Source organism: Phodopus roborovskii, unplaced genomic scaffold, assembly GCF_943737965.1.
Source record: "Phodopus roborovskii unplaced genomic scaffold, PHOROB, whole genome shotgun sequence".
NCBI classification, from domain to species: Eukaryota; Metazoa; Chordata; class Mammalia; order Rodentia; family Cricetidae; genus Phodopus; species Phodopus roborovskii.
Window position 1 is genome coordinate 82,330 of NW_026125039.1, and position 17,883 is coordinate 100,212.

A 17,883-nucleotide genomic window follows, 5' to 3' on the forward strand; every position below is an offset into this window, starting at 1 on the left:
TTGCCACATGTGAAAAGGAACTTTGTAAAAAAAAAACAATAATAACCAAAAGATAACAAAGTTGGATGGATTTAAAGAGGCTACAGAGATACCTCAGCAGTTAGAGCACTTCTTGTCTTCTATAGAACCCAAGTTTAGTTAGCAATATTCACATCAAGCACCTACCTACTCGTGCCTGTAATTCCAGTCCCAGAGGATCCAATGCCCTTGTCTGGCCTCCACGGGCACCTGTCCACACATGACATATACATAGATATAAACACACATAAAATTTTTAGAAATAATCTTTTTAAAAAGCATCATTATAAACTGTTGGTGAGAACATGATGTAATGCTGTCCAAATTTTAAGGGAAGTCTGGATTTGTAGCACAATAAATATGCATTTGCTAACATATAAAATCCTCAATAGTACAAAACAAAAAGAGAAATGCACAGATTATAAGGAGAAAAGAAACACTAAAGAAGAATGATCCTATGATAGAGAAATTCTCACCTTCAGTGTATCCTGAAGAAATGACATATCAACTCAAAACTATCTTTTTCACTTTTATTTTAGTATTACCCATAAACATTATAAGTTAGCAATCTGTCTTCTGTGATAGATACACATGAGGACCCAAGACTATTATGTATCATTTAAAGAATTTTGTATTTTGTAATGACATTAAAAAGGCTGGAAGTCATGGTAGTAAGTGAAAATAAAATCCTGGAAACTCAGTTACTGAGAGATATCAGTAGAAATGGAACCTAAAGAAGCCAGGAAGAGAAGGTCAAAAGATCATAAGAGCCAAAGGTGGTGGATGACCTCATAGTGAGACACAACATGAATGATGCACAACTGAACTCACAGAGACTGTGATAGCACACATAAGACCTGCACAAGCTTGAGCCAGACAAATTCCCAGCACTGAGAAGGGGGAGGAGACAAGAATCTATTTTAAATGTATACCTGCTGGCAGTATTAGTTTTGTTCACTAGAGTAACACTGGGAATATCAGCTGCAACCCAAGGAAGGTCCCATGCTCAGGAAAAGTGGGCCAACATGAAATTCACTCATATTATTGTGTGCTTGTTAATATAGCTGTTTATTTGGTTGTTTGGTTAGTTGGTTGGATCTGTTTTGTTTTGGTACTTTTTGACTTTGGGGTAGTTTGGCTTGATTTTCAGATATTTTTGAAAGAGTGAGAAAATTAATTTGAATAGGTAATATTTGGGGGAAGATCTGGGAAGAATTAGGGTAGGGGAAAGAGTATGATCAAAATATATTTATAAAAATATTAAGCAAATCAATATCAAAAAGGTATACTCATAGAAGAAAATACAATGATATACCTTAAGCAAGTAAGATGGGGTTAGAAGGTAAAAATGGAAGATATTTGTCAAAAGAGAAAAATACACAGATAAACAAGGTGAAGCACTCATGGATTTCTTGTACATCATGGTGACTGTGGTTAAAATCTGCTCTATGTCACATACTTGAATATTTCCAAATAGATTTTTCAGTGTTCTTATCAAGAGTAGGTATGTGATGTGAGTGCTACTCAATTCCCTTTAGTCAAACAATGTTCATTTGTATTAAAAAAAAATCTCATTAAACACCATAAATATCTACATATATTTGGTAATTAAACTTCTATAAAAGATGAAGAATAAAAGTGTTTTATGCTCATATTTTCCTATTGTGACAACACAAGAAGGTGGTGGCAGTCATGGTGTAGTGTTATAGTACATGAAAACGTCTATAAATTTAAAAGCCTTGATAGCTCCCAAATTAATACAGAGATATTCCTTATGAGATTGAGCACTCAACATGATAAATATCAATCAAACCTAAGTTATTTCATTTTCTTTGAAAACTGATATATAGCCTGGTTCTGTCAAATACCAAGAAAAAAAGTTCATGTTTTTCAATATCATATCTATCCTGAAAATTACAGTTTATTCTAACATATAAGCCCTTACTTCATCTCATCTCCTAAGTATATTTAATTTCAGTGTATATCAAATATTGACCATAACTGTAACATCTCCCTTTATATCATTAGCATTTGTTAGTCTTTAATTGGATTAACTGAATTTGAGACTCATGCTCCAAATATAGGGACACCAATATATAATTCCTTTCCCTTAAACAATGAGAATGGGTTCACAGAAGATGATAATTCTATGAAATGCCAGATACTGGTGTGCATCATGTTAAGTACACAAATTGTAAGTATTAGGGAGTTTCTCTAGCAATCTGATATTACTATAAAACTCACATATCAAATCTTAAACTCTCCTAGACCATCAGTCCATGAAGCCTGGATGTGCATCTAATTTATTATATATTCCACATGATGTGGATGGTTAAAGCATGACATGAGAGTATTTTATCTACAATTCTATAAGAAGAATTATTATATTGTAGTTTAGGTTTCTTTAGAGAAGCGATGCTTAGTAGACAACATCTAGGCTCTGGATTCAGGACCCAAGATTAAGCTCAAGGTTCAGTCATGGACTGTCTACTATCAGTATAGATACTGAAAACCTTGACCTTGTGTTTTATTTCTCTATCTAAACATATTTAAATGGCTACTTCAGTTAAGTTATATGAACTAAACAAAGATCAAAATTGTGTATTTGGCAAGGATTGGGCAGGATATGGGTGGAATGGCCATAGACACAATCATGCCCTCAATGGACAGATGCTCCACTTGTGGATTCTTAATAAACGATCATAATATCCATGATTTTCTTTCTTTCTCTTGCTCATAACAGTGAATAAGCAGAAGACATCACACCCCCATGCCCAAAATACATTTCAAAATGTACTATCACCAACTTAGTAAGACATTACATCATTCATATCATTTTAGTGACCAAATAATGAAATTTCAAAAGTAAACAGAACAGTAGCCCTCATGGAACCCTGTATCTACATTTAGTATTCAATACAAATTTTGATTCATTAATTCATTTCTCAATTAAACATCAACCCCTACAGGTGTGAACCCTATATCTGTTTTCTCGTCAGGTTATCCAAACTATAGATTCAAAAAAAGCTGCAAAATAAGTACTATCTAGATAGAAACAGAAAATGTTCAACATCTTTAGACATCGGGGAAATTCAAATCAAAATTCCTATGAGATTCTTACACCTCTCAGAATGTCTAGGTCAAAAAATAACAAACAACAACAACACAAAATAAACAAGTGAAGATCATGCTGACAATGATGGAGATAAAGGGGAACACCCCTTCATTGCTAGTGAGAGTACAAACTTGTACAGCCACTGTGGAAACCCAGATGGCAGGCTCTCAGAAAGTTCAGAATACAGAAGATCCATCTATACCACTCTTAGGTATAGAATGCTCCAATGAATGCTCCATCTTACCACAAGGACACTTGCTCAACAATGTTCATTGCAGCTTTAATCCTAATAACTAAAAATGGCAGACAACCTAGATGTCTCTCAGCTGAAGAATGAATAAGGAAGATGTGTTACATTTACACAATGGAGTATTACTTAGCTGTTAAAAACAATGACATCATGAAATTTGCAGGCAAATGGATGGAACTAGAAAGAATCATCATGAGTTAGCTAACCTAACCCAGAAAGACAAACATAGTATATACTCACTTAAATTAGGCATTAGCTGATAAGTAAAGGGTAATCATGATACAATCCACAGACCAAGAAAGGCTAAGTTACCAGCATGGCTCGGGGGAGTGGGGGAGTGGGGGAGAGGTGATCCCCCTGAAACAATAAAGCAGGATAGATTTTGCAAGTGTGGGTGGGAATGGGAACAGGGTCATCAGGCAGGGGGAGTAGGAGGAATGGGGAAATTACTGGGAGAGAAGACTGGAATTGGTGGACCATGAGAGCAGTGTAGAAACCTAGTGCAGTGGAAACTCCCTAGAATCTACGAGAATGACCATGATGAAGTCTTCTAGTCATTTAAGATATGGAGCCCAAACTGGCCATCCCTAATACCAGGAAAGGCTCCTAGCAGTGGGACTAGGAAGACAACCCAGGCTTAGGACCTTCAAACTACAATGTATCCTGCCTGTAAAATGTGCTGGGATAATGGTGGTACAGAACTTATGAAGGTAGCCAGACAATAACTGGTCCACCTTGAGGCTGATTCTAAGAGAGTGAATCCATTCCTGACACTGCCCAAATGGCCAGAAACAAGAGGCAGAGACCTAGAATAGGACAAAACAAGACTGGCAAAATATTTTAAAAACTCAATGAGATGATTCCTAATTATATTCTGCTGTACTCATAGATCATAGCCTAGCCCAAATGTCATCAGAGAAACTTCATCTAGCAATTGGTGGAAGTTGATTCAGAGACTCACAGCCAAAACTGCCAGTGAAACCCCACAAAATTAGGAGAGGGGGGATGGTAGGAGCCAAAGATGTCAAGGACATCAGAAGAACACAGGCTCACAGAATCCATTAAGCCAAGCTCTTAGGGGCTCACAGAAACTGAAGTGACAAATGTGAACCTTATATGGTCTGAGCTAGATCATCTGCATAAACTTTATGGTTGTGTAGCTTAGTGTTTTGTGAGACTTTCAACAGTGGGAGTAGGGGTGTCTCTGACTCTTTTGCCTGTGTTTGGAACCCTTTTTCCTCCTACTGGGTTGCCACATCCGGCTGTAATATAAGGATTTGTGCCTAGTCTCATTGAGTCTTATTAGGTCATGTTCAGAGGATATCCCTGGGAGGCCTACTTTTTTTGAAGGGGAAAAAAGTGGAGGAGTTGGTAAGAGGAAGGGGGATGCTGCTGTAGGGATATAATATAAGAAAAAAATAAACATTAAAAAATGAAACAAAAAATGAAAATGATATGTTTGAGTTGTTGCAAAGCAAGTACATGATTATATAATATAAAAAGATAGGCAAAGGGGTCGCATAAAGTTATGAAATGCTAGATTAAATGAATTGTAGTATTTGCTTTTAATCTTTCTTCATACACATGCTTTTTCAGGTTCTTTGGTCTTTTTGTTTTGTTTTGTTCTGGTTTGGTTTGGTTCGGTTTGCTTTCTTTAAAGAGCTCATCACCATGTGCTACCTTAACTCATGGAATCTCTCTCTCTCTCTCTCTCTCTCTCTCTCTCTCCCTTATCTCCTGCTTCTGAAATAGCACCCTTCCTTGGAGTATTTTTCCCTAAATGCTAATGAAATTATTCTCAAAGATCAAAAAAAGTAAAAGAAAGGAATAAATAAGAATAAAAGAAAAATAAAAAAGAACTGTGAATGTGAAAAGTTGGTATATAATTTTGAAAAAAAAAATTAAGCTTACAATAATTAGACATAAAACATTTTTAGTTGGGAATTTTACTCCCTCAGTTAAATCTTATCTGTATTTTCACTTTGCAGAGTGTTTCAAAGCCTTAAACCCAAGAAAATTTAGACCCTCCTAATTTAAGAACATCACTGCATTTACTTAACAATTTGAGAAATATAAACAATCCTTTATAATTTTTAAATAGATGTTTATGTGAAAGCTGGCCTCATACCTCCTTAAGGTCTTTCTGATAAGATCACTGATAAGAATCAAATGAATACAAAAAACTCCAACTATAAAGGGCAGATGAAAACAAGAATAATAAATTAAACTTGCATTTCTGAGTACTATTTACTTTGAGATTTAGAAATGACATTTTATCAGAACTTCTGTGTACAGCACTGGAAATTTTGGTCTCCTGTTAAAATCTACTTCTGGTCAGGTTATTGGTAACACTCTTCCAATCTGGAAAACATGAAAATTTCTAAAATTTTGATCCTATTTTACAGAATAGTGACCAAAGCTTTCATAAAAGGAAAATAGTTCATACTCACCTATTTTTAAAAGTGAAGAGAAATATACAAATTTTCTCCTTTTTGTATATATTATTGATATTTTCCTTGGATAACAGTTCATAAGATATTGTATCATTCATTCAATTAAGTATCATTGATCATAGGATGGTTACTTATAAGTTTAATAGAAAATGTTGCAAGGATGTTTGACTTCCCAAGGCCATTTACAATGTGGTTCTGGATCAGTTATTTCACCTTTTCAAGTACTTCAGTTGTTTAACTAGTCCCTTGTGATGTTCAATTTCTTTTCTTAACTTCCCTCTACATTTCCTGTCTTCCTAAACCGGTTTAGGATGTGACTCATATCTACAATAGTTGCAAGCACACACTACCATCTGAGAATAAGACTCAAGCATTAACTTTATTTCCATCCATCCATCTTACCTGAATGATAACAACAGCATCTTGGCAGCGACAGATTTCTCTGTGTTCTCTCACATAAAGTGCCACAGGGAGATAAGAAGCTAATTATATACACCTCAAGAGGCCACTGACCAAAGGACACTACAAAACGACAGCAAATTAGAAGGATCACATGGTTACAGGATCCTCTTCTCTGGAGACTTACTTGGTTTGACCTATATGACCAAAGAATTTGATAACTCATAGTATAACACTGAGTAGAAAGATCATAATAAAACAGGGATTTTTGAGGCATCAATAACCTATGTGGATATAAAAGCTAACAATTATGGCTGGACATGGTTGTGTATGCCTTTAATCCTAATGTTCATAAGGTAGAAGCAGATATATTTCTGTGAGTTTGGGGCCAGTTTATCTACAGAGTGAGTCCCAGAATGTCCAATGCTACATAGTGATACCCTGCCTCAAAAAACTTTCATTTCATTAAAAATTAAATTACAAAATTTACATGTAAATGGATGAAATTAGAAATGGATCATTCTGAGCAAAGTAAGCCAGACCCAGCAAAATGAAGGTCACATGTTTTCTCTCATTTGTAAATGTAAGCTTTGAATCATCAGATATGTATCCATTGCCTTTGTGATACCCATAGAAGTCAAGAAAGTAGTGATGGGATTGTGGGGGGGTAGTTACATTTTACTTACTGTAACAAGGTCTCTCAATTGAATCCAGAGCTCAACAATCAGCTAGTGTAGCTAAATAGCCCACATATCCTGAGGATTACATGTGTCTACTATGCCTGCCCAGCTTCTGGGGATCATATCTCAAGTCCTCAAGTTTATGTGTCAAGCACATTGTCTACTAACCCATCTTCTATCCTTTCATATTTCCATATGAATTTTAATATTGATCTCCTTTTGCTTATGTAAAGAATATAATTTGAATTTTAGGGATGCCAAGGTAGGAATACTCCAAGGTTAAAATGCAACCTTTGCAGCTACATGTCTGGCATGTGTTGCTCATAATGACATCATCAGTATGGCAAGGAGCACAGGTAACTACACTCCTCCATACCTATTGCCTTAACCAATGAGCTCACTTCTCTATCTTGATTCAGTTCTTTCATAATATTTGAAGGTCCCATTCAAGCTGCAAAAGAGAAAAGCAATCAATACTGCTGCACAACTATAAAGCTTATGGACCATAACAATGAACAGCCTGGCAAGAAAACCCCAATAGTGCAAGATTGGCACTTCCACCTGGAAAATAACCAGTGGTTTTCTAACTGGACCCAGTGCAAGGGAAACCATGCTTGGTACTGTAAACTTAGACAGTTACCCATGGCTCTAGGCATCATAGACTCTAGAAGATAACCTAATATTGCCATTCTGCTGTGGGCAATTAGTGGATTCTGAGAGTGTTTGAATCAGTATTCAGCAGCGGTGACATCCCTAATAGGGTATCCATTCACATGTTATTCACCAAAGCATATTTGTAATACTAAGTGGACTCAGAAAAATTGTCGATATGAATATATGCACAGCAATAATTAAAGAAGCATTCATGAATTTATGACAAATTGGAGAATGACATGAGAAGAGTTACAAGGCCAAGAAGGAAATGTGAAAATTATATAAATGCTGTACGCATGGATACAATCCTCAAAAACAAAATCATGATTTATAGACAAAAAGGGTGCAAACATACAGAAGAAAGATGAATAGAAATTGAATGGCTTTGAGTAACAAACTCTCCCTCAGGCAGAAAAACTCAGCATGTTTCCTTGGCTTCTTCCTGCTTTCCACACAGCTCCTCTGGCTGCACATTTTAGACTTCTATGGGTGCTCTGAAATTCCTGAACTCTGTCCAAAACCTGAAAAGTCCACAAAATTGTAAAAATGTGTGTGCAAGCTACAGACATGGAAAATAACCTAATTCAATGTCTACTGAATTTGGCTATGTTCTATGGAATATAGCCAACAAATACAGTTCACAAGAGTATTTTCTACTCAAAATGAAAATTTTCTCTGTTCTAAAAGTCTTAAAGAAAAATTTCCTCTTCTATATGTCTAAGAGTTTTTTTAAAACAAATTCCAACCCTTAAGAATTAAGAATCCTAATTAATACGATCATTGCACTATAAATATATGGAATTTTGTGGTGACATTTGTAAAAATGTACCCTTTCCTTTCAAACATCAGATAAAATGGCATGTATGTATGTATGTATGTATGTATGTATGTATGTATGATGTGTGTATATTTATATATGTATAAATAAACACATCAAAATATGCAAAGAATGTTATCCTGAGAGGTTGGTTAATAATGAAATTCCATGCTCAAAGAAGGCTATTACAATGTAGTTATTCAGGAGCTTTTTCTATACCCCATTAGCTGGCTGAATATTCTCCTAATTGCTATCTTCATTTCTTGATTTCTCAATGTGTAGATCATGGGGTTCAAAAAAGGAGTGACAACTACATCAAATAGGGCCAGAAACTTATCCAAGTGTGTGAATGAAGAAGGCCATGTATATAAAAATATGGCAGGACCAAAGAATAATACCACCACAGTCACATGAGCTAAAAGGGTAGACAAAGCTTTGTAGGAACCACTTGAAGAGTGTTTCAGAACAGTAAATATAATGACAATATAGGAAATGAGCAGTATGATGAAGGAACCTATAGACATGAATCCACTATTGATTGAGACCAGTAATTCCAATCTGTATGTATCTATACAAGCAAGTTTGATGAACTGAGGAAGGTCACAAAAGAAGTTGTCCAATATGTTAGGGCCACAGAGAGGTAAATTTACTATGAAAGCCAGTTGCATAACAGAGTGCATAAGGCCAACTACTAAGGCAGTAATTAAGAAGAAGATACACGTCTTGAGGCTCATTATGGTCAGATAATGGAGAGGCTTACATATGGCCACATATCTGTCAAAGGCCATAGCCATGAGCAGCACCATCTCCACACCACCAATGGCATGAATGAAGAAGATTTGAATTACACAACCACTAAAGGAGATGACTTTGTGTTTTTTGAATAAGTCATACATCATCTTTGGTGAAGTGACAGAAGAAATACCCACATCAGTGAAGGAGAGGATGGACAGAAGAAAGTACATAGGGGAATGTAAGCGATGGTCAGAAGCCACTGTGAAAATTATGAGACAGTTTCCCATTGTGCTTGCCATATACAACACTGAGGAGAACACAAGAAGCAGCAGTTGGATATCCCAGGAGTTGGTGAGTCCAAGGAACACAAACTCTGATGACACAGAATGATTCACTCTTTCCATTGACTTTGTTGTCAGTGCTACCTAAAGGGGAATTAGGATAATTATATTAATAGACTAAAATGACAAATCTGAAACGTGTGAAACTTTATTTGTACTTTAAGGTCATGATCAACCTAAAGAACAACAGATATCTGAACATGACTATTTAATAGAGAAATGCACATTTCAATCACACTGAAACATCACTTCATACTTCTTGAATGTCGTATTAACAAAGAGTCTAAATATAACAAGTTTCATGACTACTTTTCTCCTCTAGTGTTATGCATATCACCTGCTAGCACTATAAAAGCTTACTTACAAGGGTGAAGTTTCCATGTGAATATTATGCTGACTTTTCCAAGTTGAAACAGGGATGAGAACTAGTGACTAAAAAAGTCACAAGTTTGAGAGGATAACTTACTACAATTACTCTGTTAAACTAACATAGCATTATACAGACTCCTAATGACCTATTGTTGTACTCATAGATTAATGCATCTCTCAACCCTCATCAAAGAAATTGAGTTTTATAGTAAATGACAATTAACAAAGAGATTTACAACTGACCAAGATAACGAGGAGAGATTTGAGAATGCTTAGCCTTAAGAAAGATGTCTGTAGCATACCTTATCTCCTAAGGCTCATGAATTACTGCAGAAGAAGGAGGCAGAACAGTTTTAAAATCTAGAAAGAGCAAGAAAACTGTGATTTCCTGATAGAAGGGCATTTCCACATATGCAATTCACAAGGGTTGTGACAGCATCCACAAGACCTGCAAAGGCTTAAGCCATACAAAACTTCAACATAGAAAAAAGAAGTGGTCATGAAGTCCCATGCCTAGCTGAGGAGCTATTGGCAATTGATAGAAAATAATAAACAAAACAAGAGGATGATCATCACTGCCCTGAATTATTCAGTCTATAGTCTGCATGTTCAAAAGTCTGATAAGAACCATGATGTCATACAAAGTATTTTGTTCAACCCTTAATACAAGAGTTTATCACACTATTTTGCAGATCTAATTGTGTCTGATCAAGCAGTGTGACAGATAAACAGAATATGGTCATTGGGTCCAAATTACCAGGATGACTGAACATTGAGCCTCAGATTACATGTCAAATCCACATAAAGTAGTTTAATTTTCTCTTAAGATTTAGTGTTAAACAATAAAATATAGTAATATATTCACTGTGTATTTTTAACACTAAATATTAAATAACATTAATATTTCTTTTATAACGTCCAGCACATTTGAAAATCTAATGAATAAAAAAACAAATATTATCAGGAAAAATAGGACATCAAGGCTACAAATCAAATATACATACTTCAAAATGTATTTCCAATGGTATGTTATACTATTCAGATTGTTTGGGTGGTAAAATATAAACTTTCAATTATAAATTTAATATATTTATACTCATAGAACACTATTTCATATGATAACAGTAATGCCTATTACTGATTTTTTTCAATAATATCACATAAACTAGATACCAACTCCATCAAGAAAGGCACTGAAAATTTGCTCTTATCTGAAAATTTCAAATCACAGCATTGTCACAAATATAAAATAGGAACAAATAAGTATTTGCTGAAGAACAGAAGAAGATGCACTTGGATTATTAAATGCCACATGAAAATATAACTGAATGTAAAACTAAAGAGTACAAGTAAAGAAACTGGGCAGAGTCCAGAAGTGACAGAATATATGAGATGAAAAATTGGAGGAGTTCTGGGGAAAGGAGAAGAAAACAAAAAGAAAAGAAAAAAAAGATGAAGAAAATAAAATTTTAAAAAAGCTATATAGTTTGAAATGTATACCACCATAACAAAAGTAAATTATTACATTTATTCTAAGTAAAAATAATTCATGAAATATGATTTGCAATGCTTTTGGTCCACATCTTCAGAAATAAAAATCTATATTACATCCCCAAGTATTTCTCAAGTGCTAAAGTTCTTGGAACTATTTCTGGCTGAGTAGTTGTCAGTTGAGAATTGATCAGTCTTTCACATTGCCAATCCCCATCATCTAAACAAGGATTAGGATTTTTTAAAATGAGTTTGAAGTTAAAATAAGATGTAAGTCTAGAACATATTCAAATATCCAGTAATATAGAAACTGATAATGTTTGGCATAAATACTTGAAACCACTAAGCAAAAGTCATATTCTAATATACAATTAAGAGGAAAATTCTTTAAAAGGTTTCTAGATGCAGATGCCATGGTACAATGTTACTAAGCCTTTTCCTTGTGTTATTCGGTTATTTTCCTTGATTCACACCAATTTCAGTAATCTTCCTAAACAGATTTCCAGACATTTAATCATCATGAAGGGCAAAACTTTGATTATTTCCAAGTAAAGTTTTGAATTAAATGGAAATACACTGACAAGGTTTGCTAGTGTTCATGTGAGCATTCACCCATCCTCGTCATTTCCCTCCTCTGTCTACAAGTACTGCAAGTTCATTATGTTCCTAGCTCAAACATTTTGCATTTTTAGCTTCCAAATGGTCACAAACCTTCTTTAAGCATAAGCAAAACCAGAGTCTCTCCCTATTAATTTTAAAAAAAGCTTTATTTTTACTTATCATGTAAATACAAATAATTGCATATTACTTAAATAATGTATTTGTATAAAAGAAAGTTGCCCAAAAGCTTTAAAAAACTAAATCCTTTTAACAATACCTTCTTTATTGCTTGAATTCTTTTTTTCATTTTCTATCATAACTAGAAAAATAATGATTTGTCAAAAACTTCAACTCCTCCTTAACCTACTAACAATTCAAAATTAAAATTCACATAGATAAAAATTATGAACAAAACAAGAAACAAAATTCCAGATCTTGGCAGATTTATATATGGCTTTGAAATTGTCCATATCTCATTTCAAAGTAAAATTAAGACGTACTTTTTCAGTGTTTATTTTTTTGATTTCTGTGTCAAATTTTATTTCTGCTCAGATGTCTATGATGTTTCCATTGAAGACACTTGACAAGTTCCTAGGAAATTCGATTCTATTCTATAAGACAACCAGTTTGTACCAATCATTTTTAAAAGCTAATAAATAAAAAATATATAAACTTTGTGACCTTTATTTTTATGTATCATTATTTTTTGCTTATTTATCAGGTATAGAAGTTAAGATAATTTATATAATGACCAGAGAACAAAATAATTAGCTGTAACCTATGATTAATCTAAAACAAAAAGTTGTTATTTAGAATGTTTTCAGAGTTCACCAAATACAAATGGTTTTATCTCAAAAAGTCTGTTATTCTTTCCCAATATGACATTAACTATTTTCACAATGATTCTCCTATGGTGCACAACATCTTTGCTTGGATTCTATCTGCTCTAGTTTGGCTCCCTCATGAACTTTAATATGATCATATTTATAGCAATTCCAATAGCAGTTCATAAATAAAAAGCACTCTTTTATATTCAAAGATTTTTACAACCATCCATTTTTACCTGCATGAAAAGAACAGCATCTTTACAGATTCAAATATCCTATGCTTCCTTAACATAAAGGGTCTAATAATATCCTGCCACAGGAAAACAAGAAACTAATTAACACATATCTCAAGAGGCCAATGACCAAGAAACACTGCAAACATATAGCTGAGAAGCAGCTAGTGGCTCAGGGACATTTTCTCTAGAGAACCATTTATTCTTGCCAGTAACACTGAAAATTTTTGAAATTCATATTATGATGCTAAGGAAAAAAGAGGGAAACAGAAATAGAATTATTGTAGCATTGTTACTATAATTAAACTCTGACTATAAGTAAATACTAATCCATAAACAACAAGCAAGTCTAAAATGTGCACTAAATTAACAGTATAATTTGGGAGGCAAAGTCTATTCATTAAATATTCATTTTAAGTAAAAGAACAATCTTATAACTATGAACATAGATTTACTTACAAAATTCAATACAGTGAATAACATAAATGGGATTACTTAAACATGTCAATTTTTTAAAGGAGGCTGGAGAGATTGCTCAATGGTAAAGAACATTTGTTCTTGAAGATACCCCACATGGCTGTTCATAACTTTGTATGACTCCAGTTCCAGTAGATCTGACACCCTCTTCTGACCTCCAAGGGCACCAAACACACACACGTGGTACACAAATATATGTGTGAGCAAAGCACTTATACACATAAAATAAATGTTTTTAATTAAAATTAAGAAATTATGAAATACTCGTACATTCAAACTTCTTGACATCACTAAAAAGAAAGTTCAAACTCTATAAAGACAACCACTAAATTCTATTGGCATAAAGTTGTCAGCACAACAGTACACAGCAATCTGCTATGCATGTAGATGTGAGCAAAGCTGAACAAATAGGTCCTCCAGTATGTACTCATCATAATAAGACTTTAGAAAAATGGATAAAGATAGGAATCAAGAAAGAAATCAAAAAGCTTTCTAAAATTGAATGAACAGACAAAATAATCAAACTTATGGGACACAAGGCTGATAAAAAGAGGCAAGTTCATAGCATAAAGCGCTCATTAACAAAAAAAAAAAAAAAAGTCAGGCCCCCACAGCAATCAGGGAGAGGACCCTGCCCCTGGCCTGGGCAAAATAGTGGAGCTGGCCCCAGTGGCATGTGTTTGGGTGATCCAGATCTGAAAACCTGAAGCAGGAAAACCGGTCCCATTCCTTGCTTCAGGCTGCACTGGGTGAGTTAGCTGAGGCAAGTTCTAGAACTCACCATATAGTGACCATCAAGGAACACTGGACCTAGGCCCAGAACCAGGGTTATGAGTTGGCCCACCTCAGCATCCACCCAATCTATGAACAGTTGGCACATGTGAATGAGACAAACCTACAGATCCAAAACAGCAAGATCTCCACAACACACAGTAATAACTGGACATCCAAGAGGAGCCCCAGTAAGAGTCCATTATTGGTGGCATAGCAGTAGCCAGAGGGCTGGAGCCAGACCAATGACTCTTGGCAATGAAAACTTGCAAGTAAAGATGAGTGGACTAAAGAATTAACTGTGTAACTCAATCGGCCACACTACAGCTTCCACACAAAACCAGACTCTTTTTTTTTTTTTTTTTTTCATTTGTTTGTTGTTTGGTTTAGTTCGGCTTCTTTGTTTAGTTTGATTTTTGGCTTTTCTTTTAAATTTGGTTTGGTTTTGTTTGGGGGTGGTGCAAGGGCAGAGGGCGTCCCCCATTACTGGGAATCTTTACCAGGCTCACCCTTGTGGACTCCTTGGGAGTTTCCTTGCCCCCAAAATGCCCCACAATTCCAGTCATCTCTCCCAGTACTCCACACCCTAACTAATCTCTCTGGTACACATCCCCTCATACCCCCAGTCCACCCATGGAATATATTCTCTTTCCATTGCCCAGTGAGATCCCTGTGACCCTCCCCCACCCTTGAACCCTTATTACTTAAGCCTCTCTTTGTATGTGATCTGTAGCATGATTATCCTTTGCTGTAAGCTAACATACTCTTATGAATGAGTACATACCATGTTTGTCTTTCTGGATCTAGGTTACCTCACTCAGGGTGACATTTTTTCTAGTTCACCCATTTGCCTGCAAATTTTATGATGCCATTGTTTTTAGAAGCTGAGTAAAGCTCCACTGTGTAAGTGTCACAGTGTGTCACATATTCTTTATTCATTTTTTTTTTTTTAGGTAAAGGACATCTAAATTGTTTCCAGTTTCTGGCTATTAGGAATAAAGCTGATATGAATAGAGTTATAGAAGTGTCTTTTGTGTTGGGAATGAGCATCCTTTGAGTATATGTCCAGTAATAGTATAGCTGGAACTTCACGTAGATATATTCCCAATTTTCTGAGAACCTGTGGTATTGATTTCCAAAGTGGATATACAAGTTTTCACTCTCACCAGTAATGACAGAGTGTTGAATGTTCCCTTTGATCCACATCCTTGCCAATATTAACTGTTTTTGTATTATTAATCTAAACCATTCTAACAGGTGTAAGATGGAATCTCTTTGTATTTTGATTGGCATTTCCTTGATGTGAAAAATGATGAACAATTCTAAGTGCTTTATAGCCGTTTTAAAAGATTCCTCTACTGAAATTCTCAGCTTAGATCTACATCTCATTTTTTAATTGGATTATTTGGGGGGGTTTTTTATTTGTTATTTTACATGTCGATCCCAGTTCCCTCTCCCTTCCTCCCTTCCTCCCTTCTTCCCTTCCTCCCGCCCTACCTTTTACCCTCTCTGACCCCTCACATGCACCCTGACCACACTCCACTCCCATCCCCCCTCCTCAATACCACATGTAAGGCAATGCCATCCAGGTGGGGTCATGTAGATCTGTCAGGTCATTTGAAGTAGGGACTAGGACTTCACTCCTGTCTCTAGGTTAAGGCAGTATCCTTCGATGGGGGATGTGTTCGCAAGGTCCTTTTGTGCACGAGGGATACATCCTTGTTCCACTTTCTGAGGTCCCTTAGACTGCTCAGTCCTTCTGGATGAGACCCATATTCAGGGGGGCCTGAGTCAGTCCCATGCTGGATTCTGAGCTATCAGTCTGGGGGCCTGTTAGCTCCTCCTTGTTCAGGTCAGCTGTCTCTATGTGTTTCTGAAACCTGGTCTTTTCCTCTCCATCCGCATCTGGATTCTAGTTCAACTCAGTTGTTTCCTTCTGTTTCCAACAGGTACTAGATGAGGGCTCCATGATGGTGGATAAGTTAGTTGTTGATCTCACTATCTGGGAAGGGCATTTATGGTAACCTTTCCACAGTTGCACAAATTGTTAGTTGACAGCAGTCTTGTAGGTCTCTACCAGACTTTAGGTTCAGTTTTTTCTTCAAACCAATATTGGCTCCCTCTTTTATGTCTCTCTCTCTCTCTCTCTCTCTCTCTCTCTCTCTCTCTCTCTCTCTCTCTCTCTCCATCTCTCCTGTCTTATATTCCTACCCTGACTCAATTTTCCTAGTCTCACATGTTTTCCTCTCCTCCCCATCTCTTTCTCCTACTTCCCTCTCCATTCACGGCCCCCCAAATTAAAATCCCATCACAATTCTTCACCGACCTTGAAAGGATAATAATCAACTTTATATGGAAAAACAAAAGACCCAGGATACCCAAAACAGCCCTATAGAATAAAAGAACTTCAGGAAGCATTACCCTTCCTGCCTTTAATCTCTATTACAGAGCTGTAGTTCTGATAACAGCCTGGTATTGGCACAAAAATAGACAGGTAGACCAATGGAATCGAATTGAAAATCCTGATATTAACCACATACCTATGAACACCTGATTTTTGACAAAACAGCTAAAAGAATACAAAGGGGCGAGGACAGAGTCTTCAACAAATGGTGCTGGCACAATTGGATGAGGGTGTGTAGAAGACTGCACATAGACCCATGTCTGTCACCATGCACAAAACTCAAGTCCAAATGGATCAAAGACCTCAACATCAATCCAGCCACATTGAACCTCTTAGAAGAGAAAGTAGGAGGTACCCTTTAACAAATTGGTATAGGAATCTGCTTCCTGAACATAACTCCAGGAGCACAGACACTCAGAGTAATAATTAATAAATGGGACCTCTTCAAACTTAGAAGCTTCTGTAAGGCAAAGGACACAGTCGACAAGACCAAATGGCAGCCCACAGACTGGGAAAAGATTTTCACCAATCCTATATCCGACAAAGGCCTGATCTCCAAAATATACAAAAACTCAAGAAACTAGTCAACAAAACACCAAACAATCCTATTAAAAAATGGGGTACAGAACTGAAGAAAGAATTATCAGGAGAGGAAATCAAAAAGGCTGAAAGACACTTAACAAAATGCTCTACATCCTTAGCTATCAGGGAAATGCAAATCAAAACAACTTTGAGATACCATCATACTCCTGCCAGAATGGCTAAAATTAGAAACACCAATAATGACTCATGCTGGAGAGGATGTGGAGAAAGGGGAACACTCCTCCACTGCTGGTGGGAGTGCAAACTCATACAGCCATTTTGGAGATCAGTATGGCGGTTCCTCAGGAAATTGGGAATTAGTTTACCACAGGACCCGGCAATCCCCCTCTTAGGCGTATATCCAAATGATCCACATCCATGCAACAAAGATATCTGTTCAACTATGTTCATAGCAGCATTATTTGTAATAGCAAGAACCTGGAATCAACCTAGATGCCCCTCAATTGAGGAATGGATAAAGGAGATGTCGCACATCTACACAATGTAATACTACTCTGCAGAAAAATTAATGGAATCTTAAAATTGCAGGCAAGTGGATGGCACTTGAAGAATCCAGCCTGAATGAGGTAACCCAGTCACAAAAAGAGGAACATGGTATGTACTCACTCATATATGGATTTTAGACCCAGAGCAAAGGATCACCACC

At 36.0% G+C, this 17,883-nt stretch overlaps 1 protein-coding gene across 1 annotated transcript; it reads right to left on the minus strand.

Annotated features, from left to right (window-relative positions):
• Positions 1-8,586: 8,586 nt before the first annotated feature.
• Positions 8,587-9,534, minus strand: LOC127216014 (olfactory receptor 4F3/4F16/4F29). Its single transcript, XM_051176568.1, has one exon. The coding sequence runs from the start codon at positions 9,523-9,525 to the stop codon at positions 8,587-8,589; it is 939 nt and encodes a 312-aa protein (XP_051032525.1). The 5' UTR covers positions 9,526-9,534.
• Positions 9,535-17,883: the final 8,349 nt, after the last annotated feature.

What these genes read in the sequence shown, in the direction of transcription:
- LOC127216014 (XM_051176568.1), bottom strand. Translation starts at nt 9,525, where the DNA reads ATGGAAAGAGTGAATCATTCTGTGTCATCAGAGTTTGTGTTCCTTGGA.